We start from the raw sequence: 24860 nt of genomic DNA, 5'->3' as shown, positions 1-24860 counted from the left end.
TTGTAGCATTTGCCCTCTGGGAAGTTGCTTTGCACCCCAGGTATGTTTTGGAGGCAATGATTCATGGAAAAAAATTTTTTAGCTTTAGATCAGTTGGCCAAGACCAAGTTTGGTCCAAGTAAAATGCTCCGAGCGCAGGCGGGATATTCCAGACCCAACCACGTATCACTTCAGTCCAGTGATAAAAGATTCGGTATGGGAAATTTTGGCAGAGCAGCCTGTCTCTCTAGTGCCATCTATCGGTTGTGCTAGTAAGTTTGTAAATTGATGCCCAACCCATCCCAAGGGTTATCTCGGGAAATCTATCATCAGAATCCATCCTGATAAACCAGGGACATTACTCATAGATCCAGGCACCGGGACTGTGGGATCTTCTTATATTTGTTATGTATGGCCTCCTCCCTTCTAAAATAATCTAGAGGTTCTGTGGGGGGGCTTTGCCTGAGCCCCTCTGTACTGCAGTTTTATTTACATAATTTCAAAGTAATTTTTTTTCTTAAAAAAAGCGCAAAGGAAGCTAAAGGAAGACCTGATCCTGCCAGAGGGGGCACATAGCACCATGTAAGTGTACTGGGTTTACTATCCTTCATCCTAGTGGTAGATTTCCTTTAACCTGATGCTTTATTCATTGGGGGGGAGGTTTGTTTTTTGTGTCTTCTGGACGTTAAGTGCCAGTCACACAGTCCTGTGCCCTTCATGTTGGCCCCTACTACAATACTGTTTCCTATTGTTTTTGCACTGTAGGTTTTGTGAGCCTCCTGTCATTGACCTTCTCCAGTTCCAGGTCTCTCAGCCCCATGCAGCGTTTGATTGACAGAGGTTCCTGCTGAAACCGGGCCAAACAAAAGTTCTGTACTCCCGCACTCGCTGTGTTGTCAGCAGTAGCTTAGCGGGCAGACAAAAGTCATATTCTGCTTTTCTATAGTCGCTAGGTATATCGATATTTGTCATCATGACTCTTCGCTGTGTCGTTTGCTCAGGTAGAAGGAAGCAGAAGTTATCTGAGATCTATAGAACTTGTATATAACCCTCAGCGGAATCTGTAATGCCCCCCAAAAAAACAAACAATCCTAATGGAGTAACAACTGGATTCTTGCTGCAATGTCTCAACTGCTCAACCATTGAGATCCCGCTGTCGATACTGAACACGGCATCTGCAGGGTTATGACATATGTGTGCATTACATATGGCTGCCGTCTAGGGGTGCTGGTGGTCCGTCAGCTTGCAATCGTATGAACAATGGGAGGATCCCCCCTGTCAAGTCCTTTTAATGGGAATAAAACATTTTTTTAATGATAATTAATCCACTTTTAAATAAAAATCAGGAAAATAATATAATAATGAAAAAATCCACATATACACCCTAAGAGCCATATATACCCTATAATAAAATGTTCAGCTTGTCCTGCAAAAAAAAATGAATAAATTAAAAAAAAGTCTTCATCTAGCTCTGTAGATGGGGGGGGGGGGAAACTAATTACCGTACATGAGTTTTCATTTAGTTAACAATGGGTACAAAGAGCACAGAGAACTGCAGTGTGAGGACATGTCTTGATGCTACTAATAGCGTACACAAAGGTATGATTACACCTCTCTCCAGGACAATACCTAACACTGTCTGCAAAGAGAACAGAGCACAGCAGTGTGAGAACACATCCCCAGTGCATTTGGAAAATCTACAATCCTGGAATATAAATCCATATTTCACAGTTCTGCTGCTACTAACAACAAACACTAATATATGATTACACATCTCTTTAGGGACGATACCTAACACTGGCTGCAGAGAGCGCAGAGCACTGCAGTGTGAGGACATGTCTTGATGCTATTAACAGCGTACACATAGGTCTGATTACACATCTCTCCAGGACAATACTTAGCACTAACTGCAAATAGAACAGAGCACAGCAGTGTGAGGACACATCCCCAGTGCACTTGGAGAAGCTACAATACTGGACTATAAATCCATATTTCACAGTTCTGCTGCCACTGACAACATACACCAATACATGATTGCACATCTCCTTAGGGACGATACCGAACACTGGCTGCAGAGAGCGAAGAGCACTGCAGTGTGAGAACATTTGCCAGTGCACTTGGGGAAGCTGCAATCCTGCTATATAAATGCATATTTCACAGTTCTGCTGCTACTTGCACACATAAAGGTCTAATTACACAATACCGAACACTGGCTGTAAAGAGCACAGCAGTGTGAGGACATGTCCCCAGGGCAATTAATAATGATAATAATGATCTTTATATAGCGCCATCTAATTCTGTAGCATTATGGGGAACATATACAAATAAAATAATACATTTACAGAGTAATAACAGTCATATGGAACCGGAGGAGTGAGGGTCTTGATCACAAGAGCTTACAGTCTACACTTGGAGAAGCTACTATCCATATATCAAAGTCTGTGCTGCTGCAGACATCCACAGCTGTTGTATTCTTAGGAGTTGCAGATGACTCTTCGTATGAAAGGTAATTCAGATCAAACACAACTATGAGTTTTTGGTCCTCAGGTCAGTAAATCTGACCGATACTCGCACCAGGTTATCTGCCCCTAACCCGGCAAGAGTGTTATGTCTCATTGTCCGAGAGACACGACCCTGGTCATAGACGGACATGCATCCCTGGACACCTGACACCTCTTGGCATTGTCCTGGGTCAAGTCCCACCCAGGGTCAACATCTGATAAAAAAAGGACTGTTTCCGTGGGTTTCCTCTGGGTCCTCCAGTTTCCTCCCACACCCAGTTTCCTCCCACACTCCAAAACATACTGGTAGGATGAGTAGATTGTGAGCCCCATTGGGGACAGGGACTGATTTGGCAAGATCTGTGCAGCGCTGCGTAATCTGTGTGCGCTATATAAATAAATTATTATTAGTATTATTAGTGGACATTCCAGTTTGTGGCACGGTTGATCTCCTGATAATAATAACAACAAATCCATTGCATCCCCAGGGTGTGACCTCCTGCGACCTCGGCTCACCCCACTGAACGTCCACGGTGAATCATTATATTGTTTACTCTCCAATAGGCGAATTAAATGATATTTCACAAGCCACAAGAACCTCTATATGTGTTATTACCGCCATAGTTCAGATTCCGGCCGCTGAGTCACATCATTATCACTTGTTGCCTCATTGTTAGGTGTTCGGCAATATAAAAATAAATGAAGGAAGTGTCCGAATGTGACCATCGCATTGCCCAATCCATTAAAGAGAGGAGAAAAAAAGCTTTCATAGCAAATCTCGTAACCTTTTAAGGAACTTGGAAAACACCTACAATTCAGACGCTGGGAGCGAGAGATCTGATTTCATTCACAAAGATGAGATGTGTTTATGGGAAATAGGAGGCGTTACGATGTGAGAGTGAGGGTGACGGAGAATACATAATCTATATGCACTGGGATAGGGGAAGCTCAGTGCTCATCGTAATATTCGGCATGTATATAGAGATGTAGTGCCATCTCTGACAGCTAGAGGGGGCTATATGCAGGGAATTGGACTGCACAGGTGAGCTGCTCATAGGTGAAATACCTGATTCCATTTATAGGATAATTCTTTCATTCTTCTAATGTGTGGAGACTAGAAAGTATTCTGCAGCTGTCAATTCGGGCATTAGAATTTTTAAACGGTGTCTATCATGTTCAATAATCCTCTAAAACCAATAAATCGGAGATGTAGGGGGCATTCATAGGAGCACAAACATATAATTATGACTACAAGCCGGGGAAGCAATGCAGAGATCATCATATTTATGTGGATAAGCAAATCAGCATGCAAGTGCACTGTGGGCGGAGTCAGATTTGCTTGGAGCAACCGGCAGTGCTGCGGCTCTTCTCTCGGGTCGCCCCTGTTTTTTAGCTTTGTTTGACATTTTCAGTGTCTGTAGGCAAATGTGGACATTGCGATGTCAAATGACATAGAAGTCTATGGGGAGAGGTGGGGTAGTAGTGAGTCACAGCAGCTAGGTTTTCTCTGTAGAGTTTTAGGGCAACAGAAATTTGATAGGGAGAAACTTCTTGTAAAGGAAGATTACACATCACTTAAGTTGCATTACACAAAGACAGATGGTGGCGGATTCAGATGTCAAATAAGAGGCCTATGGAGAGAGGAGGGGTAGTAGTGAGTCACAGCAGCTAGGTGTACTCTCTCTAGTTTTAGGAATGCAGACATTTAAAAGGGAAAAACTTCTTGTAAATGAAGACTGCACACCACATACGTCACATTACACAGACACAATCCATGGCTGATTCAGATGCCAAATAACATAGAGGCCTATGGAGAGGGGTGGGGTAGTAGTGAGTCACAGCAGCTAGGTTTTCTCTGTAGTGCTTTTAGATCGGAGGAAATTCATAGTGGAAAAACTGCTTAAATGAAGTTCATATGTTACATAAGGACCAAACACCGCACTATCGGGTGCACACCCTGGTCTACTGATTTCTGCAAAGTTTGTTAAAAGTTGAATTATGGTTCAACACGGATAGAGAACAACAGGGAAAATACATGTAAAAAATGTAGAAAAATCCACACCTTTCCCCAACTGTATGGAATTTCTGTATCGTATAGATTTATATGTAAAGTGTGTTATAGTATAATAGATCGCCTTCATCCTGCGCTCTTCTTCAGGTTATTGGAATCTTATTTTAAACTGTTCTATGGGGGGATATTTATTATACTCTGGAGCAGACGGATAAGAGCATCCGGCTTCATAATGTATTCGGTGAGGGGCTGCGCAGCATTTTTATTTCTACTCCAGGTCCTACCGTGAAAAAACCTGAAAAGTCGCCGGCTGCAAAGTGTGCACAGAAGCAGTCCTGAATCTCCCCCCTATACGTCTATGTAGGTATCCGTAGACTGTAATGCTGGTGCAGACACACAACCATTATCGTTGCTTTGCACATTGATGATATTTCAGGAGATCAGACGATATTCATAGTCCGGCCAGTAGGGGCGCTGTCCTCCGCAATCCACAAATTCATGATATTACAAGGAGATGCCATAGTGGAGAGTCTCAATGTCTGTTTGTGTTTTATGTAGAAGAACACAAGACACAAAGTATCAATTCTGTATAATAACAGTAACCAGTGCACAGATTTATTACATGTGTATCCACAACTATTATGTTTAGTATTAGTATGTTGGGTCATGTTTGTGGATTTGCTTTCCAGTTTGTCAGTTGTGTTGCAGATTTTCCTGCAAATTTCATGTCTTCTCTATAAACCTGCCGAAAATACAATATTGATTTGCTTCTATACAGTGGAAAATGTGTATGAGTCCCAGATACCAGAGCCCATTAGGTGCTGATAATCAAAATCTTTGATCTCCTCTTAAAAACAGACGAAGAGTGAGATGATTAACGTTTATAAAGAGCGTTACTCGACTACGGAAGCTGGGATGTGACATACATAAAATTATGCAGCAAATTATCTGACCATCCTTGTTGTGTCTCCACAGGTGACCCCACAGACGTGGACAATTTGGAGTCCGTCATGTTGGAATACGCCGCACTGAACAGAGACCTGAACCAGTACATATCTGCGGTGGAGGAAACCGTGCGGAAGGTAATAATGGGGACGAGACACAGCTCTTCTCTAGTTAGTATTTTGCTATACAAAGTATTCCTAACCCCAACACATATAGTAGGTAAAGTCCCACTTCTCATCGTGTGATGGATCGGTACTGTTAGCCGGGTAAGATAGTGAGGAAGTGAATTACAAAGTCTAATGGAAAATGACATTCTATACATTGTACAGTGGTTCTCTCTAATCAATAAAGTTTTATTGTATAAATGGGCGCACGGGTGCCAGTGCATCTGTACAGCACCTTTCTACTAGGGTGCTCCAGCTCCTTCATAGCGCTGATCGGCAGGTTATCAGTTGCACACAGGGACGTACATTCAGCGCCAGAAGAGGACCCTCCACCAGCTCTCCATGCATTCGTAGGTGACTCTCCACTGAATCTGGTTATTAGCAGGAATTTCGCTGTAAACGTCTTTTGCGGTAATGCAGTATACACTTGACTTACATACAACCCCTAGTTACAAACGGACCTCTGGATGTTGGTAATGTACTGTACTTTAGTCCCAGGCTACAATGATCAGCTGTAAGGAGTAAGAGTTATCAAAGGTGTCTGCAGTTAAGAATTTTTGTTAATTCTGGATCTTGACTACCAAAAAGTTTTAAAAGCCAATTGTCACTGAGACCAAAAAAAATTTTGTCTGAGGTTGCAATTATAAAATAAACGCTTCTGACTGCAACGGATCACTTGGATCCCATAGGTGAAAGTGAACATTACTATCAAAGATACAGGCAACCCCTTGGAGTTAATCTTATAACCCCGATAGATTAGTACAAACAAAATTCCTTCAAAATTTAATATCCGTCTCCTAAAGGATTATGGCATAAAATATAAGAAAATATCACAGTATATAGCAAAAGGCTTTTATGTGTATATAAAAGCATGTATCCAACCGTTCCTAAGCTCCACTGAATCTGGAGTAACTGGAGTTTTCTCTCGAACAACTGGGCGGTCTCTGCTGCTGTTCAGGACCGCCCCTCTTAGTAGAGAGTCTAATTAGCATAATCAGGGTGAAGAAATAAATCCTACTGGGTTGAAATCAGTGGAGCAAAATATATTAAAGAGGTTCGTGCTCGTCCATCATTAGTATGGGAGTGTCAGAAATTGCTGACCACAGCGCTTCCATTTACTGTCTAATTGACTGCTAGAGGTACCATAGCGGTGTGCCCAGTAACTACCAGCACCCCCATAGTTTTCAGTGGGGTGGCAGTTCACATGCTCATCCTCTCGCTCCACCCATTAATGAGAACTGGACCCAATTCTCCAGGTTGCTGGGGGTTGTAGTGTTCAATGGTGGTCATAGTAGTGGGACACTTACTGATTGTTATTCCCTATACCATGGGGAAGGGTATAACTTGCAATAATGAAGAGATGAGGTTCCCTCTAATGAATTGAGGTGGATCGGCGGGGCATGCACTCTGCACGGACTGTCATAGAGAATGGTTTGCCAGGTGCATGCCCGGCCTGTCAATCATCCGTTAACCCTTCCACTGCCTGCAGCAAGCATGAAGCCCGTCATAGAGAGAGATCTTGGTAAAGAATGGATTCTTCTTTCTTTTACATATGTGGTTGCCAACGTTTTGTTTCTCAGATACCTTCCCATAGTTTAGATTGTCAGCTCTTACGCTCCAGGTCACATTACATCTGCGTGTCATTATGTTGTGTGTCTGACAATCCCGTCATTGTTCAGCATTGCGTAATACACACACGGTATAATAACACACCCCGTCTTCTAAGAAATGTCCCATACACGCAGGTAGTGATGAGAACCAGAGCCGTCAGCAGCGGGAATTGTACGTTTTAGCGATTGCTTAAAAGAATCCGGTTAGTCCTGATCATCTCTGAATGGTTATATCACGGCTCGCGCTCATATTATGGGTCACAATGACTTCCAGGAAGTGACTGCCCCTGTTTTTGTCATAGTCTCTCCCTCCCGGGTCAGTCCAGGGGCGGCCTGTATGCTGGAATGTACCATTTATATAACTAGAAGGGAAATGCCATTCATATACATTGAAGGATCTGTTACTGGATTTTACCCCATTACACCAGCAGCCCCTCGGGTCAGGGATGAAATGTCCTTTCTAAAATTCCCTCTTTTATGTGACCTCTCCAAAAATTAAGAAAAAAACAAATCTCCATGTAAAAATGAGCAGAGAAGAGACGGGTTTTATATGAGATGAGTGAAATTTAGAGGCTGCAGGAGAGGGTATTTAGATCCAGGGCTAGGTCAGCAAGCTGCGTCACTGCCCCAGGTTACGTCACAGATCGATAATAGTAATTAGTGCAATGATGAGAGTATTGATTAAAGGGACATCAGAAGCCCAATGTGACCTCCATCCGGTTTGCTTTGGGAGGTCAGATGGTGGATTCCACATGATGGGGGAGCGGGAGGGTATAACGGCTAAATAGTGCTCACATTGAGGGTCAATGACTTCTGTACATGTATTATGAATTGTGATGGTTCTAAGCCTGCTGCTTATATTACTGTCACTTCTCATGTACTAGTATATCCATCGCTCTATCGCAGGGTCTTTATGGGCTGGCCCGGGGCTCTCTGTCGCGGGGCCGGCCCGGGGCTCTCTGTCGCGGGGCCGGCCCGGGGCTCTCTGTCGCGGGGCCGGCCCGGGGCTCTGTGTCGCGGGGCCGGCCCGGGGCTCTGTGTCGCGGGGCCGGCCCGGGGCTCTGTGTCGCGGGGCCGGCCCGGGGCTCTGTGTCGCGGGGCCGGCCCGGGGCTCTGTGTCGCGGGGCCGGCCCGGGGCTCTGTGTCGCGGGGCCGGCCCGGGGCTCTGTGTCGCGGGGCCGGCCCGGGGCTCTGTGTCGCGGGGCCGGCCCGGGGCTCTGTGTCGCGGGGCCGGCCCGGGGCTCTGTGTCGCGGGGCCGGCCCGGGGCTCTGTGTCGCGGGGCCGGCCCGGGGCTCTGTGTCGCGGGGCCGGCCCGGGGCTCTGTGTCGCGGGGCCGGCCCGGGGCTCTGTGTCGCGGGGCCGGCCCGGGGCTCTGTGTCGGGGCTGCCTATATTATGAGAAATTCATGAGGGTGATATGACGAGTACATTACACGGACATAACACAGTCATTGGCCTATTGATGTAGGAAAGGGTCTGTATGTCATTTACTGTACCGGGCGCCTACACTAACACTTTGGTCATCCCAGAGAAGCCCCTTAATGCGATGTGTCAGCCCGATGAATTGGGGTGAGCTGTGTTTCTGGAAATATTCCCAAGGCCGGTAAGTGCATTCCCCAGAAGTTACTAAGAGGCGATCAGGTTACTGGAAAAGTATCACTGTCACTATATATCACTGCCGTGTCATCCGGGCCATTATATATGCTGCACTATGTCAGATCAGATTATGCAGAGCCACGCTGGACAATCCCTTTAATGATAACGCTGTATGAAGCTCGGTTTTCTGAGTTTTAGTTGTGTCAATCACTTCACTCGGGGGAGACTTGTGTCCTGGGTTGATAGTGAACTTCCCTTTAAACCTGTCACCCTGGTGGTATTATCAGCGGTGGAGTTGTGTCATTGTCACAGTATCTCAGGACACGTGTCCCATATCTTGGGGGTTGGGGGGTGATAACAGCCCCTCTTCCATCAGATGGATGGTTTGGTGACAGTACATGGAACTACTTATCCTTTACATGTGTTATCTATCAAGAGCACAGAAGCCTCAAGTCAGCGTGGAGGAACTATTGGCTTTATCTGCCAGACCGATTGCTGCTTAAAGGGAAGTTTACCTTTTGGTTTGGTCCTTGAAGAGATGTGTGATCAGACCTGTATCTAAGTAGCAGCAGAACTGTGATATCTGCATTTTATATACCAGGATTGTAGATTCTCCAAGTGTGTGACCTCACACTGCTGTGCACTTAGCTCTCTGTAGGCTGTGGTAGTCGTTGTCCCTGTGTGTAATCATACCTTTGTGTATGTTGTTAGTAGCAGCAGGGCTGTGAAATATGGATTCATATTACAGGTGTGTTGCTTTGCAGAGTATTTCTTTTTTGTTATTTTTTAAACTGAGAATTTATTAAAGTAAACTTGTGAGTGATTTCTGCTTTCTTTTTGAGAGGAGGGTATGAAAGTGGGAGATGAGCAGAGTTTTCTGATATGTAGATTTATAGCGTTTGGAGCAATGTTTCTCAGCAAAAAGTATGACAAATTCTGACGGGACTCCTAGGAGAGACATGGGCAGCCCTGAATAACCTACCCTCACACAGTGACTGACGAGAGAGTCCTGATTACCCCACCCACACACAGTGATTGACAGGGAGAGTCCTGATTACTCCGCCCACACACAGTGATTGACAGGGAGAGTCCTGATTACCCCGCTCACACACAGTGACTGATAGTGAGAGTCCAGATTATCCCCCTCTCACACAGTGATTGACAGGGAGAGTCCAGATTACCCCGCCCACACACAGTGATTGGCAGGGATAGTCCTGATTACTCTGCCCACACAGTGATTGACAGGGATAGTCCTGATTACTCCGCCCACACACAGTGATTGACAGGGAGAGTCCTGATTACTCCGCCCACACACAGTGATTGACAGGGAGAGTCCGGATTACCCCGCCCACACACAGTGATTGACAGTGAGAGTCCTGATTACGCCTCCCACACACAGTGATTGACAGGGAGAGTCCTGATTACCCCGCTCACACACAGTGACTGATAGTGAGAGTCCAGATTATCCCCCTCTCACACAGTGATTGACAGGGAGAGTCCAGATTACCCTGCCCACACACAGTGATTGGCAGGGATAGTCCTGATTACTCTGCCCACACAGTGATTGACAGGGATAGTCCTGATTACTCCGCCCACACACAGTGATTGACAGGGAGAGTCCTGATTACTCCGCCCACACACAGTGATTGACAGGGAGAGTCCGGATTACCCCGCCCACACACAGTGATTGACAGTGAGAGTCCTGATTACTCCGCCCACACACAGTGATTGACAGTGAGAGTCCTGATTACTCCGCCCACACACAGTGATTGGCAGTGAGAGTCCTGATTACGCCTCCCACACACAGTGATTGACAGGGAGAGTCCTAATTACCCCGCTCACACACAGTGACTGATAGTGAGAGTCCAGATTATCCCCCTCTCACACAGTGATTGACAGGGAGAGTCCAGATTACCCCGCCCACACACAGTGATTGGCAGGGATAGTCCTGATTACTCTGCCCACACAGTGATTGACAGGGATAGTCCTGATTACTCCGCCCACACACAGTGATTGGCAGGGAGAGTCCTGATTACTCTGCCCACACAGTGATTGACAGGGATAGTCCTGATTACTCCGCCCACACACAGTGATTGACAGGGAGAGTCCTGATACCCCTCCCACACACAGTGATTGACCGTCACATACACCACCCTTATACCTCTGTATATTTACTGTTACTGTTGATCATTGCAGACTCACTAACCATCCCAATAGATAATAAGGCAGTGGGTTATATTTAAAATATTATTGTATGTTTTATATAGGTTTAGGGCAAATGAACGATTATGATCCAATAACCCGCCTCACCCCGGCAGTTTGTCTGTTAGGGTTATCTCGCCCCCCGCGTGCTCAGTGAGGATGTGGTGTGACTTAGACATTATGTTACTGTACACACATGAATAATCTGACGTTCTCATCTTTTTGTTGCGGAGGAAGTATTAAGAATACGCTCTGAAAATGTTGTCTTTCCTGGTAGGTTCTTTTCATCTGTTTCAGAGCTGATAAGAAAATTTCCCCTAGAATCCCCCTGTAAATACACATCCTGTGCCCCCTGTTTCATGTCATAGATATATCCAGCTGCGATGGAAGCTTTCTGTATTAATTAATAATATCATTATTCCGTAAATTCATCTTATATGCAGAACAGATTCATGGGGGTCACATTTTTTTTTGTAAACCTTTATTATCCAATTTTTTTCTGGTAACATTTTTATTAATATTTTATACAATATTTTAGTAGGAGAAGTATCCAAATAAAGTTATAGGAATGTCTTTCGCCTTATAGATCTGTGATCAGAGGCCACAACACTAGTGTAGACTTGTGATGATTGAAACCCGGTGGTAGCACCAACCCCACGTCTTTGAACCATCATGGACTTTGAAGAGGAATTTCCTGCTTGCACATGGATGTTGGACACATACTATTGGCCCAAGACCCAATGTCCCAGAACAAAAGGGTCAGTTAGTGAATTATGGACCTGTTTCACTTCATCAATTTGTTTTGGGCCCAAGTCCTTGGTGATCGTGTCCATTTTCATCCTAATCCCAAGATGGTTGGCAGACACTGATGAGATGCAGCGGGAGATCCGGCAGGGAAGAGTCTCAGATAAGCCAAGGTCAGGGCAAAGTCTGGGTATAAGTCAAAGGCCTTTCGTTTTAATAGTAGATCAAGTTAGAAATGTCGGAAAACCCTCTGAGGGAAGGAAGGTGGGGAAGATGTATTGCAAAACATTAGCAGTCTAGACCTCACCCCCCAAAAAAGCTGATTTACACTTTAAAGAGGCTCTTTAACCACCTCGCACATGTAGAAATTAACATCCCATTGCTTTGCTGATTTAGCGATTCCTTAAATTTTCTTCCTAGCCCCTACTGTTGCTGAGAGATCAGTTCCAGTATCTGACCTCTCCACTGTCGGAGAGGAGGAGCTGGAGCAGAGAAGGCGTGTCTTCTCCAACACTGAGATACTGAGAAGATTAGCATTGCACACGCCCCCTCTTCCTCTGCTTCAGCACCTCCTCTCTGACAGTGAAGAGGATTATAATGGTCAGAGCTTGGGGGCTAGAAAGAAAATTCAAAGTGCCCCGTAATCTGTGACGTAGCCCCTCCATGTTCATCACTACATGTGTGAGGTGGTGAATGGTCCACTTGGAGAATGTGGTTCTGTAGATTTATGGTGGAAGTCTGGAATGTGCCATAATAAGGGGGATGGGGAAGAGTGAGTCACAGCTGCTAGGTCTCCACTCACTAGTACAGAGAGAATGGCAAATTTACAGTCAGAGATGCCAAGATGGATGAAGATCACATTCTGCATTGGAGTAACCTCGGGGCTTAGTTTGGATATTGACTCAGGCTTTGTACATCCGCAGGGTCAGCAACTGTGACCACAGATTGTGCCTTGAGTGGTGGTTAAATCTCAGCCATGTTTTTCTGACCCCGGTGAGCTCCTGTAATTGGTAGATTAGACCAGGAGACGGGACACGGTGCCCTCTCGGTGAACCAAGTCTTCATGTTTCATGCAAATTCACATCAGATGTTTGGAGCTAATGTGTGGCATGGACTGTGCAGCTGTCACATTATAGTCACGGGGGAGGGTTTGTTTTAGGAAATCTTTGGATTTTTGGAACTTACATTTTCCTCTGTGGGGGACCGAATTGTGGAGAACGCTCTGTTTAGAGTCACAACGGGGAAACGTTCTCACAGCCTCGCTGGCAGGGAAGCAGGAAACGTTTGCTTCCTCTTCGGGGGCCATCATCTGAGTGGCCAGAGCGCGCAGGGGGGGCGCATACACAGGTCGCTCAGGACATGAGGAACCCGGCCCCGGGGGCTATTTCTGGCTGCATGGGAAGACTTACCACTTTATTTACATACAAAAGGCTCCAGGAGCCCATCGGCTTTGAACTTCCAAGGAAGACTTCCTCCTTACAAGACAGAGATCTGTGGAGGATAGTCGCGCCATGTAAACACCAGGAAGGGTGGGAATGCGCCTGTATCTGCGCTATTCCCGGCATCGGAGCACATTCCCTGCAGAGCTCCTCCTGTCTCATATCTGAACGTGAAGCAGCAGCATCTTCGCATATTTTAGGGCTTATTGAAACCCCAAAGTGGCACAGAAACTGTATACAGGGGGGAGGGAGTCACAGCAGCTAGGTCTCCACTCGTACTGAGAGGATCTGCAAAGGAGAAGCCATGGTACACAATTTGGATATTTTGTACGTGTTTTTCTGACCACACATGGGGTAACACTGAGCTTTTAAGATTAAAGTTAGCCCCCTTTCGCAGGATAGAGGGAAAACGGCCCCTGGGACCTCTGCCCATCACTATCACCCATGATGTGCATGTGCCCTGACACTGCATTCATTCTCTTGCCACTGCTGGAAATAGCCAAGTACTTCACTGCATTAGGGTGACCGGGACCTGTGGGGATCCTAATGGCACTGACACCACTGGTCAGCACGTGCCTGACCATGATAAACCAGGGACATTACTCATAGATCCAGGCTGTGGTATCTTCTTATATTTGTTATCCGTGGACTCTTTCCTTCTAAAATCAACTTTAAAAATTTTGCTCCTGAACCAGAAGGGATCTGTGTTGCATTACCAAAGCCCCTCCGTGCTCCAGCTTCTCAGGCTGTTAGACTGTGCAGGAGCTGAGGGAGCAGATAGTTTAATGGCCTGTGAAGCTACAGCACTGGGTGGGGAGCTGTGATAGTGCGACCCCCAGGATCCCTTTCAGACTCCCTTCATTAGCATAATTATGAAAGCTGCTGTTAGAAGGAAGGAGTCCATAGATAAGAAATATAAGAAGATACCACAGTCCCGGTGCCTGGTTCTGAGTAATGTCCCTGGTCTATCAGGATGGATTTTGATGGTAGATTTCCATCCATGCCCCCCCGCTGTGTCCATGTTTTCCTAATCGTGGATCCACTTCTAATTAAAGGGGTTTTGCCACTGAAGACACTTATCAATAATTTGAGTGTCTAGTAGTTGGAGTCCAACCATTTTTTTGGGGAAGTGGGGACCAAAAGTTCTCTGAAATTCCCTACGTAGAGACCCAGATCTTGCTCCTAGTCAGTACACATTTACTTACCCGCCCGACAGAGTTCCCCAAAAGTGCATCGTCCGTGTATAATGCCCTGTGCCGCGATTCACTAAGATCGTGCGCCCGATATCCTGCATGTGTCGCTTCCCCGCTCAGGTCCCTGGAGTTCACCTTCTTCTTCCCGGTGCTTGTAAGTGCATTGTCCGTGTATAATGCCCTGTGCCGCGATTCACTAAGATCGTGCGCCCGATATCCTGCATGTGTCGCTTCCCCGCTCAGGTCCCTGGAGTTCACCTTCTTCTTCCCGGTGCATGTAAGTGCATTGTCCGTGTATAATGCCCTGTGCCGCGATTCACTAAGATTGTGCGCCCGAGATCCTGCATGTGTCGCTTCCCCGCTCAGGTCCACCGGAGTTCACCTTCTTCTTCTTGGTGCATGTAAGTGCTGGGGCTTGCGACGCAATTGGAAAGTTAAATCCCGCGCTCAGTCCGAATCAGTCGGATCGTCCAATGGCCCGCCCCCCCCCCATTTCTGTCACATGAAAGCAGCGCAATCCGATGGCGTGCGACACACTCTCAGTGCAGACACCTGTCAAAGCCGTGTAATCCCCGAAAACTGTGAACAGTCTGATGAAAGTGCGATCCACCACCCTTAGTAAATGAGCCCCAGTAGGTTTCTGGTTGAATGGAGGAAATGACCCAGGGGTCTCCATGGAATAGGAAGAAATTTAGTTTTAGTTTTTGTTTTTTCCTATACCTTTAGCAAGGTATAGGCAGCGGCTCTGAGGCTCATATCCTTTGGCCCAACTTCCCGCCTTTCGTGCACCAACATGTGCATAGAAATAACAGTGAAGATCTCTCAGTATTTTTCCAATGATGCAGGACACATCCCCTTTAAGGACACGTTTAGTTCTGATGTGACCCCGGAGAGGACAGGGTCCCTTTAAGTGTACTAGGAAATGTCATGGCTGCAGGGGATCCTGTGTGCACTCGGCTCTTCCGGCTGTTGTGTTACTCGCTGTTCCCACTTACCTTCACTGTTTGTTGCGTTGTTGTATGTGTGGCCATTATTTCCAAGAAGTGATTCATTATGTCACGTCTATCTTATGCATTATTGCCTCACATGTTACAGGCTACTTAAAGGGATCTGTTACCAGAGTTATGTATTGTCCCTGGAGAGATGTGTAATCAGACCTTTGTGTATGTTGTTAGAAGCAGCAGGACTGTCACATATGGATTCCTATTAAAGGGAACCTACCACCACAGATCTACCTATAAAGGTAGATCAGGTGGTAGGTGCATCTATTGGACGTGAGGATTAGCCCTTTTAAGGTCCCCGTAATTTTTAAGTAACTTTTATTTGCCTAATATGTACATTTTCTAATGAGGCTACTGGGGTGTGGAGTAGCAGGAGCTGAGGCTACACGACGCGGCTACTCCACGGCCCAGTAGCCTCTTCAATCATCCTACCAGAATGACTCGTTTGCGCATACGCAGAACAGCAGGCCCGCGGCTGCGCGGTCACTGCTCCGGAGCAGTGCGGGCGCGGGTCTGCTGTTCTAGGCTCCTCCTGCTCTATAACATGCTGCCTTCAGATAGGACACGATGTACAGTTCGACAATATACACAAAGGTATAATTACACCACTCAATAGGTAATACGTAACATTGACTGCAATGGGTACAGAGCGCAGCAGTGTGAGGACACACCCCCAGTGTACTCGGAGAAACTACAATCCTGGAACATAAGTCCATGTTTCACAGCCCTGCTGCTACTAACAAAATACCCAATGGTCTGATTACACATCTCTCCAGGGACAATACAGAACATTGGCTGCAGTATCATGGACTTTTTGATCTCTCTTTAACCTGTATTGAGGACCAGGGGCCCCACGCTGTGATGATTTAGCGCAGGCGATGGTCATGTCTGAGCTTTCCCGTACACGCACTGATAATCGGATTGCGTTCCTCTTTTTCCGGGTGCTGGCGCCTCCGGTTTTCTCCATACAGTCCCTGCGGCTTCTGGTTGTGTATTAATTGGGCCGATATTTTCTTCCTTCCTCTGTCATATATAAAAGGAAGTGTCCTTCACATGCCGGAGCTGCTGTGCTGTCCTCCGCTCTGTTAGCTCTGCTATATCGGAAACCAGATTGTGTTGTTCTTATGAGCTCATAGAGCACAGGAGCGGCTGTGAAAATACAATAGTGTTTTGCTTTTTGTCAGCACGGGGGGGGGCCCCCGTTTCTCCCTGTTTTCATTGTGTTCAACTTTTTATCAATTTTCGGTAAAAGAAGGAAAGTTTTGGTAACTAAACTTTGGTACGTCATGTTTGACGTGGAGCTGGCTCATTGATCTACATGGTAGCTGATGGACCCCTTTGACTCATAATGGGAGCTATATATGTGTCACGAGGTATCCATATTTTTTTAGTATAGTAATAGCACTTTATATGGCAGCTTTAGAGAAGCCCAAAGCCAGAACTGACCCTAAATGTCCCTTAGGCTTCATCCACACGGCCGATGGGGGACGTATATACACATACATATATGTCGTATATACTTCCCCCCCCATAGGCCGGCAATGGGCGCACTGAGCGGTATGGTGCGGCACCGTTCCGTACCCGGGGTTAGATTGTACAACCAATATTTAGTCACATTTCTGTGTTGTCTGTTTTGAGAGATGTGAATTCTCTATATCTTTTGCTTAGGGCTCTCTATATTGGGTTTCCGAGTTCAAGCTTTATCGATGCAGCGTTTATACCCTTTAACCCCCATCTGGACTTGACCACAGGAAAAACAACTTCTTCAAAGAGAAGAGGTCACTAACTTCACTAAAGTAACAGGCCCCTCAAGTAGGAGATGAAATGTCTTTTATGTGTCACTAAAATCTCCTCCAAAGGCAAATATGACTCTTCTCATCCCATTTTCACATGAGATGAATAAAGTTTTAAGGGTAGTGTCACTTTAGAATCCCCCATCTTCTGTACTACAGCTCCTAGAAACATCTTGGTGTCAATTTAAAGATAAGGATCTCATCTTTCATATGGCACCAGGCTTATGGATTTGTGAACTACAGAACCGGAGATACAGGCCGCTAAAAACATAGCTCCAGTTCTGTAGCACACAGAACCATACATTTGTTGTGATCTGATTAGAAAGGTGAGATTCTTATCATTTAATTTGACACAAATAGCTTATTTTTTTGGTTCTATATATTTTTTTTGGTGTCTTAAAGGGAACCCGTCACCAGGGACCTTATTTTCACTAAAAACAGGTTACAGAAGCCCATGACACCTGCAATGTGCATCTGACTTTCTATGTTATAACTTACCTTGCAACCCGACAGAATCCTCTGTGTAGTCCCAGGGTTTGGGCTTTGATTTGGATGCATTTCAAAAAAGAACTCCTGACCTTTGTGCTCCCTCTCCTATTGATGTCATCTCACCAGGCTGTGAGCTCTGAGAAGGAGCAGGAGAGAGAAGCTGTACAGGAGCACAAAGGTGGGGGCTGAGAGCTGAGGAGTCTGCAGCACAGACAGGTCACATGTTGTTTTTTGAAATGCATCCAAACCAGGTCCCTTTAAGTGACACTACCCCTGCAACCACTGAACTTGACTCATCTTATGTAAAAATGGGATGAGAAGATACAGGTTTTCCTGATTTTGGGAAAGATTTTTTTAATAGGTAAACGGGATATTTCACATAAGAGGGAATTTAGAAAGGACATTTTGTATCTGACCTGGGGGGTGGGGGAGTGGTGACAGGTTACCTTTAAGTAGTCTTCTTTTAGGGAGAGTTTACCCAAGCAGGTTGAGAGGCAACAATGTGCAGTAGTAAAGGGACAGGCCTAGATGTGGTCAGTAAACAAACCAAGGTCAAGGCAGGCGGCATTAATTTTATCTGGTAGGCAGGGCATGGTATGGGTCAGGGCAGGTGGAGCAGGGTCCGCACAATAAAGAAGCTGAGGTCAAAGCAGTAATGAACGTTAGATACCTTTTCCTGCAAAGTTTACCAGTGATTTAAGGGTCAGCACAATGACAGGCAAGGGTGAGGACAAAGAAGTGAAGTCCTAGTGGTTGTAAGGCCTGTGAGGTCACATTGGGCGATATATATTCGGCACCCAGTCTTCGGATATTTTTCTTCCTAAGACGGAAGAACTTACCTACTAGTCTTGTCGCCTTTGGAGGCACCTGAAGAAATCATTGTGCACATGATGCAATGGGCCTTGCAGCTCGAGAAGCAAACACCTCCCTGGCTCTGTGCACACTGGCAGCATCCGGGTGTTGGCAGTGGCCTCGTGCCAGTCTCCTCTTACCTTCTCACAAGCCGTCCTGCGTGTCCTGGTAAAACATCTCCATGGGGTTGTTAAGGAGACACTACATAAAATAATACCTTCACTCTCAATCCCAGGGCCCCCTCTTAGTCAAATTTAAGCTATCCCCTCACCATCAATGCATTAAAGGGATCTACCACCAGGATGAAGGGCTGTATGCAAATGAGCCTGAGGGGCTCCGGCCTCCATAGGTTTTAATGGATCCTGGAGCCCCTTTGACTCATTTGCATACAGTCTTTCATCCTGGTGGTAGATGTCCTTTAAGCTCTCTCAGAAGACACAGTGTTGTGCCTTATCCAAAATTGCTGCACACTATACTGTTTTTTTCATTGCCTTATTTCGGCTGCAGTTTGCTAACCTTCACACACCCAAGTGCACGGGGCCTGTTCATACCAATCATTCGGTCTGCAAAATACGGATAGCTAGTCGTGTTTCACAGACCAATCTCTACCCCTGCAGATTGTAGATAACTATGTTGCTTATGTCGGGATACATATAACGCAATGTTAGAGGCCCTAACCTGTTTGATTTTGGATAACACCTAAAGTGGTCTCCTCTGTTATCACCCTTTAACCTCATGCAGGAAAATAACAGCAGGTCGCTGCGCTGTGGAGTTGTCCAAAACTTGATCATAACTGATCCTGGTGGGTAGAGAGAAACCAAGGGCACGGGCAGGGGAATACTCGTAGTGCAGGCCAAGGTCAGGGATGATTTGTGGTGGATAATCCAGGGTAGAGCAAGCAGGACACCAACAAGCCAAGGTCAAAGACATAGATGAAGAAAACGAGGAACTGGAATGGCTCAGGCATCTTCTTATGGGGGAAGGTGCATGACGTCTTCAGGGAACGGATTGGCTCAAATTAATCGGAGTCCACAATAGGAGAACCAACATGGCTACGGCTGGACAATCCTCTAGTCAGCAGGGACCTATGTAAAGGTTTTCTGTAACTTATGGCGCCCGCTGACCGCGCCACGCTTCGTTACTTAGCTCTTACGTCCGATATGTCTGTGTGTAGCTAGTCACCTCTAAGTGCTCCATGTAGAACAACACACATGTAGCCGGGGGCCGAGCCACTCACTTGTGTTATACAGAAACACGTTGTGTTATTCCATGTTATAATCTGCGGTCTGGGGGTTTATTATGATATAAAACTAACTTGTTACAATGAATGATTTCATCAGCTTTGAGGGAGCTGCTATGCTGGAACGGGTCACGTCTCCATGTGCCAAAATATATAGACAATCGCCCAGGCCGTGCCATGTCCAAGGATCGAGGGATTGCATAACCTAATAATCCCAGATGTGTCACGGGTTCTGTGTTTTAGTAATGATTTGTGGCCGGGACTAGAACAGGATCTGTAAAACAAACATGAGAGAGCGAGGTACCAAGTATCACCAGGTTTTGGCAACAAAACGCGAACATTTACAGTATGTTTTTAGTTGAAATGTTTTAGTGCAAGCTAATATTTAACAACGCTGCGAGGGTTAAAGGGACTTTACCACCTCCTGTGCGCTTCTGTTGGCATCATGTTGTAGAGAAATGTGATTTCCAACATTTCTGTCCATTATCTCATTCCTGAGTGTATTCTCAGTGTAATCCATATGCTAATGAGGTGCCCAGATCACCGCAATTTCTGCAAAGACCACTCCCCTCTCCATCCAAGATTTGTCTTTTGAGACGAATGACATTGAACGAGGAGAAAGAGGAAGGGACGTTGTTCCTAGACTCATATTTTTTAAAGAAGAGAATTTCATCTTTTACATTGCACCAGACTTGTGGTACTGTGATCACCACATATGGGGTACTGGTGCACTTGGGACCAGTTGGGTGACAAACTTTGCAGTTAATTTTAGCTATTTATCTTTTGTGGATGCAGAATTTTCTTGAGAAATAAATTTATTTAGCCCCAAAAAAATTACAATTTCAAAATTTTGTATAAACCCATGTAAAACACTTAAAGGGTAAAACTTGTTTTACGCATTTAGGCCTCTCAAAGTCGCCCGAAACACAAGCAGGTCTCTCAAAACGTGAGTCTTGGCGATTCGCACCTGTTCTAAGCCTCCTGACATTCTACAAAAATGGGAGGGCGCATAAAGCAGAAATTGGGGAAATGATGGGTATCAAGTTATTTGGGTGCTCTGACTATCTGCCTGGAAAGTGGAAAATTACAAATTTTGAAAATGACGAATTTTTCAGAACTTTACCAGATTTCCACCCCCCCCCCCAAAAAAAAATGAAATGCAAAACTTATCACTCAAATTTTTTAACTAACACGAAGTGCATTTTGGCACAAGAAAGCACTCTCCAAATCATCTGGATGTGTTAGTGTCCCAAAGTTATAACCACTGATAGTGAGACACGGCAGATTTGATAAAATGGTGCAAAAATGGCCAAGTCGTTAAAGAGGGATTTAATGTTCATTCATCCTTCCTGCATATCACTCATTGGGGCTCATTTACCTACCTGGCCGCTAGAGTTCACAGAAAGTGCATTGTCCAACAATCGTGCACATCTGCCGCGATTCTCTAAGATGGTGCGCCCGATATCCTGCATGTGTCGCTTCCCCGCTCAGGTCCCCGGAGTTCACCTTCTTCTTCCTGGCGCAAGTAAGTGCATTGTCTTGCGACACAATCCAAGCCGGGTTATTCCCCAAAACGGCGAACAGTCCGACAAAATTGAGCAGCGCGACCCTTAGTAAATGAGCCCCATTGTATTCGGTAAAAGGAAGGCCTGAGCTCAGCGGCTGTCTTGTGTTATTAGTTCTGTTACATTGTATTTGTCTATAAATTGGACTATAGTTTATCTCTTATTATTGTTTCTTAAAAATATCTTTCTCATTCGCTAAAGTTAATAGTTTTTCTTGCCTCCCAGGTCAAAAGAGATCCCCCCGACGAGGTCCCAGACCTGAAATCCCTCGTGGACACGACCTACGCCGCCAAGCAGAGAAAGAATTCCGATGAATCGCTGAAGAAAAACGATAAATTCCTCCAGTTTAAGGAACAGCTCCGAGACCTGCGGAAGCAAAGTAAGAAAGCAGTGGTGGTCTTTATTCCATTCATTCTTTATTTGTTCCCTTTAAAGGAAATCTCCCATCAAAATCCGTCTTAATAAACCAGGGACATTACACATAGACCCAGGCATCGTGACTGTGGTATCTTCTTATATTTGTTATCCATGGCCTCCTTCCTAATAAAATCAACTTTTATAATGATGCTAATGAAAGGGTGTTACCAGCGCCTATAGCGTCACAGGCTGTTACACTGTTCTGTAGCACTTCCTCCTTCCCCTTGCTCCTGTACAGTGAAACAGCCCGTGAAGCTGCAGCACAGAGGGGTTCTGGTAACACCCTCTCATTAGCATTTTTGTAAAAGTTGATGTTAGAAGGAAGAGGAGTCCATGGATAACAAATAAGATTAGCATAGTCCTGCCGCCTGGATGTACGAGTAATGTCCCGGGTTTATCATGATGGATTTTGATGGTAGATTTCCTTTTTAGTGGTAAATATTATGAAAATGATCCATAGGTAAAGAAACTTTGCAAATTGTTTCGATTTAAAAATCTTCCATAGCGCATGTGCAAGCTCTGTGTAGTCTGACTGTGTTTTAGGCTACTCATTGCTCAACTTCAGGTGGTAAAAGGATGTAGAGATTTACAGTCGTTGCCCTTATCATTATAGAAGGCCTCAGCCCTGACTTTTGCTCCTGCAAACCCCTTTAATAGGTGAAGTATCTAAATTATTTAAAATATTTTATGGCTTCGCACCTGACTCTGAGTTTACTGGAAGTTGTGACACTTTGTAGACCCGGAGAAGTGACAGATTCTTGGAAAATGTCTGTTTTTCTGGTTCTGTGTGTGCGGAGGGGGGTTATTTGTCAAACACTTTTAATGACATATTGAGTGTTGTGTAAGTGTCACTAGGGCAGAGGTGTAGGGGACATGTGAGTACACACAAGCACTCATAATAAAGTGTATGAATGTAGTACTGTCACCTCTGCACCCTATACAGCTGGGTCCAGTGCACCCAGTACTGAGCTGAAGGTACTATATGTATGTGTGCCCTGCATATACTCGTATATATGCAGAGCGCATGCGCAGTAGCACTGTCCTCGGCGCTGCTACGTGTAAGCAATTTGAGTCTGTGCATGCACACAACGACGCCCTGTTGGCTGCAGAGCTACTGCGCATGCGCTCTGCATAGATACAAGGATATACATAGAAACGCCCAGGGAGGCAGAACCCCGGGATGGGACAGCAGAGGCTACTGAGGCCACGCCCCAGTGGCCTCCCCTAAAATTAGCATATTACTTAGATAAGCAGTGGTTCAGTGTAAATGGTATTCTAGTATTAGTTATAGATTGATTAGGGTATATAATGTAGATGGCAACCTACCATCATATCTACATTGAAAGGTAGATATATGATGGTAGGTTTCCTTTAAATGGCATCTACCACCATGATGAAAGACTGTATGCTAATGAGCCTGAGGGGCTCCAGGCTTCATTAACACCTTTAGAGCCTGGAGCCCCACAAGCTCATTTGCATACAGTGCTTCATCCTGGTGGTAGATGCCCTTTAAGCCTGTTTTTCTTGGGGTTGTCCTCACACTGCTGTGCTCCGAGTACTTGCAATACTATGCAATCATAAGCGGCTACAGATTTTACTTGGAAGAGCTCAATAGAGAGAGAGCATGGAGTGTAAGGAGCAGCAGTGTGAGGACAACCCAAGCAGACAGGCTTACCATAGGCATATATACAACAGTCTATATGGACATCCTGGGGGTGTTGTATTACAAATCACAGACCCCCAGTGCTACAATTCTGGTATATAAATCCAATTTTCATAGTTCAGTATCCTTCTTTATATTACAATTATAGCCAATCTACATAAACCTGATGCAGCTTTTACTCATTACCATTGCACAGAGCACAGCAGTGTGAGGACACACCCTCGCCTATAATCTTGGTATAAAATACATTTTTGCACAGTCCTGCTGCTAATAACACACACAGATTACATTGAACCCTAGGAACAATACCTAAAACTGTCTGCAGGGAGCACAGCAGTGTGAGGATACTCCCCCTGGGCACTTCAATCTGAGAATTAAATCAATATTTCACAGTCCTGCTGCTGCTAACAACATACACTAAGGTATGATTACTTCTCACTCCAGGGACAATACATAACACTGGATGCAGAGAGCACAGAGCACAGCAGTGTGAGGACACACCCCCAGTGCAGTTGGATAAGCTACAATCCTGGAATATACATCAATATATCACAGTCCTGCTGCTACTAAATGTATCATTACACGTCTCTCCAGGCCTGGCAGTGGCTGCATAGAGCACAGTCTCGTTCAATATTACTGGGCCATTGCCTTTAAGGGGTTAAAATTAAGCATCCCGCAATGATACAAAGCGTTCTACGCAGCTGCGGGGCTGTTGTTTCACGGCTCAGGGACAACGTTTTATCTACTTCCTGAGATGTTTATTCTCTGAAACCCACGGAAATGTAAAAGGAACAAATGATATAAAGAAGGAAGCGGGCGGCGTTCAGCAATTAGGAGAAAAATGCAGATCAAAAATAGCAGCACCCCCCCGCCTTTCACAGAATTACCTTCTCGTGAGTAGGTTGTCGTGACTGCGGCGTACCTGCCATTGTCGTGCCACCTCCATCAACAAAGGAGAGACGTGTGAAGGTGTCGCTGCAGACAGGGGAGTGCGGGGGCCGAGCTCCCCCCCAACGTGCTCAGCTGCACCCACCTCGAGAACATGATGATAATAATCCACTGATTACCAGGCGCGTGCCGCACCGTGCGCACCAGTGATCAGCGCTCGCTCCTTGGAGGGGATTAGTACTCGCTGGTTAGAGGACACTTGTACCTGTAGCTACACAAGGAGGCAATCAGCAAGCAGACACAAGTATTGCTCCTACGCCGGCAGTGATGACCGGATCAAATGGGGCTCTGCTACTAGGGGGGCGTAAAAAAGTGCTCCCCCCATCGCCCTTTAGCTAGACTCTCAGAGGCTACTTTTGGGTAGTGTACCTCTTGGTAAAAGTTTGATGACTTCTAGACTTGCTGCTACCCCGGAGAAAGGTTACTGGGCCGCCAGAAGTTGTAGCGGTTCCTAACTTGGCGTTTAACGGTTACGTACAGACCGCCAGTGATAAAACCCGCGGATTGA

The 24860-nt window shown here is 45.7% G+C and overlaps 1 protein-coding gene and 1 long non-coding RNA gene across 3 annotated transcripts in view; one reads left to right on the top strand and one right to left on the bottom strand.

Moving 5' to 3' along the window:
- NSMCE2 (NSE2 (MMS21) homolog, SMC5-SMC6 complex SUMO ligase) overlaps window positions 1-24860 on the top strand; it is a 125403-nt gene that overhangs the window by 33226 nt on the left and 67317 nt on the right. Inside the window, exons 3-4 of the mRNA XM_072151204.1 lie at window positions 5467-5573; window positions 21550-21703. Of these exons, the coding sequence (XP_072007305.1) occupies window positions 5467-5573; window positions 21550-21703 (261 nt within the window). The remainder of the gene's footprint in view (window positions 1-5466; window positions 5574-21549; window positions 21704-24860) is intronic.
- Window positions 19792-24604, bottom strand: LOC140132431 (uncharacterized). 2 transcript variants are annotated; one of them, XR_011855653.1, is made up of 3 exons: window positions 24292-24586; window positions 21142-21690; window positions 19792-20033 (listed from the first exon to the last, which is right to left on the bottom strand). It is a non-coding gene; the product is annotated as an uncharacterized lncRNA (long non-coding RNA). The 2 variants fall into 2 exon arrangements; XR_011855652.1 differs by lacking the exon at window positions 19792-20033 and having other exon boundaries at window positions 20926-21690; window positions 24292-24604.

This window comes from Engystomops pustulosus, chromosome 5 (assembly GCF_040894005.1).
Source record: "Engystomops pustulosus chromosome 5, aEngPut4.maternal, whole genome shotgun sequence".
NCBI classification, from domain to species: Eukaryota; Metazoa; Chordata; class Amphibia; order Anura; family Leptodactylidae; genus Engystomops; species Engystomops pustulosus.
This window is presented reverse-complemented; position numbering and strand designations above follow the sequence as displayed.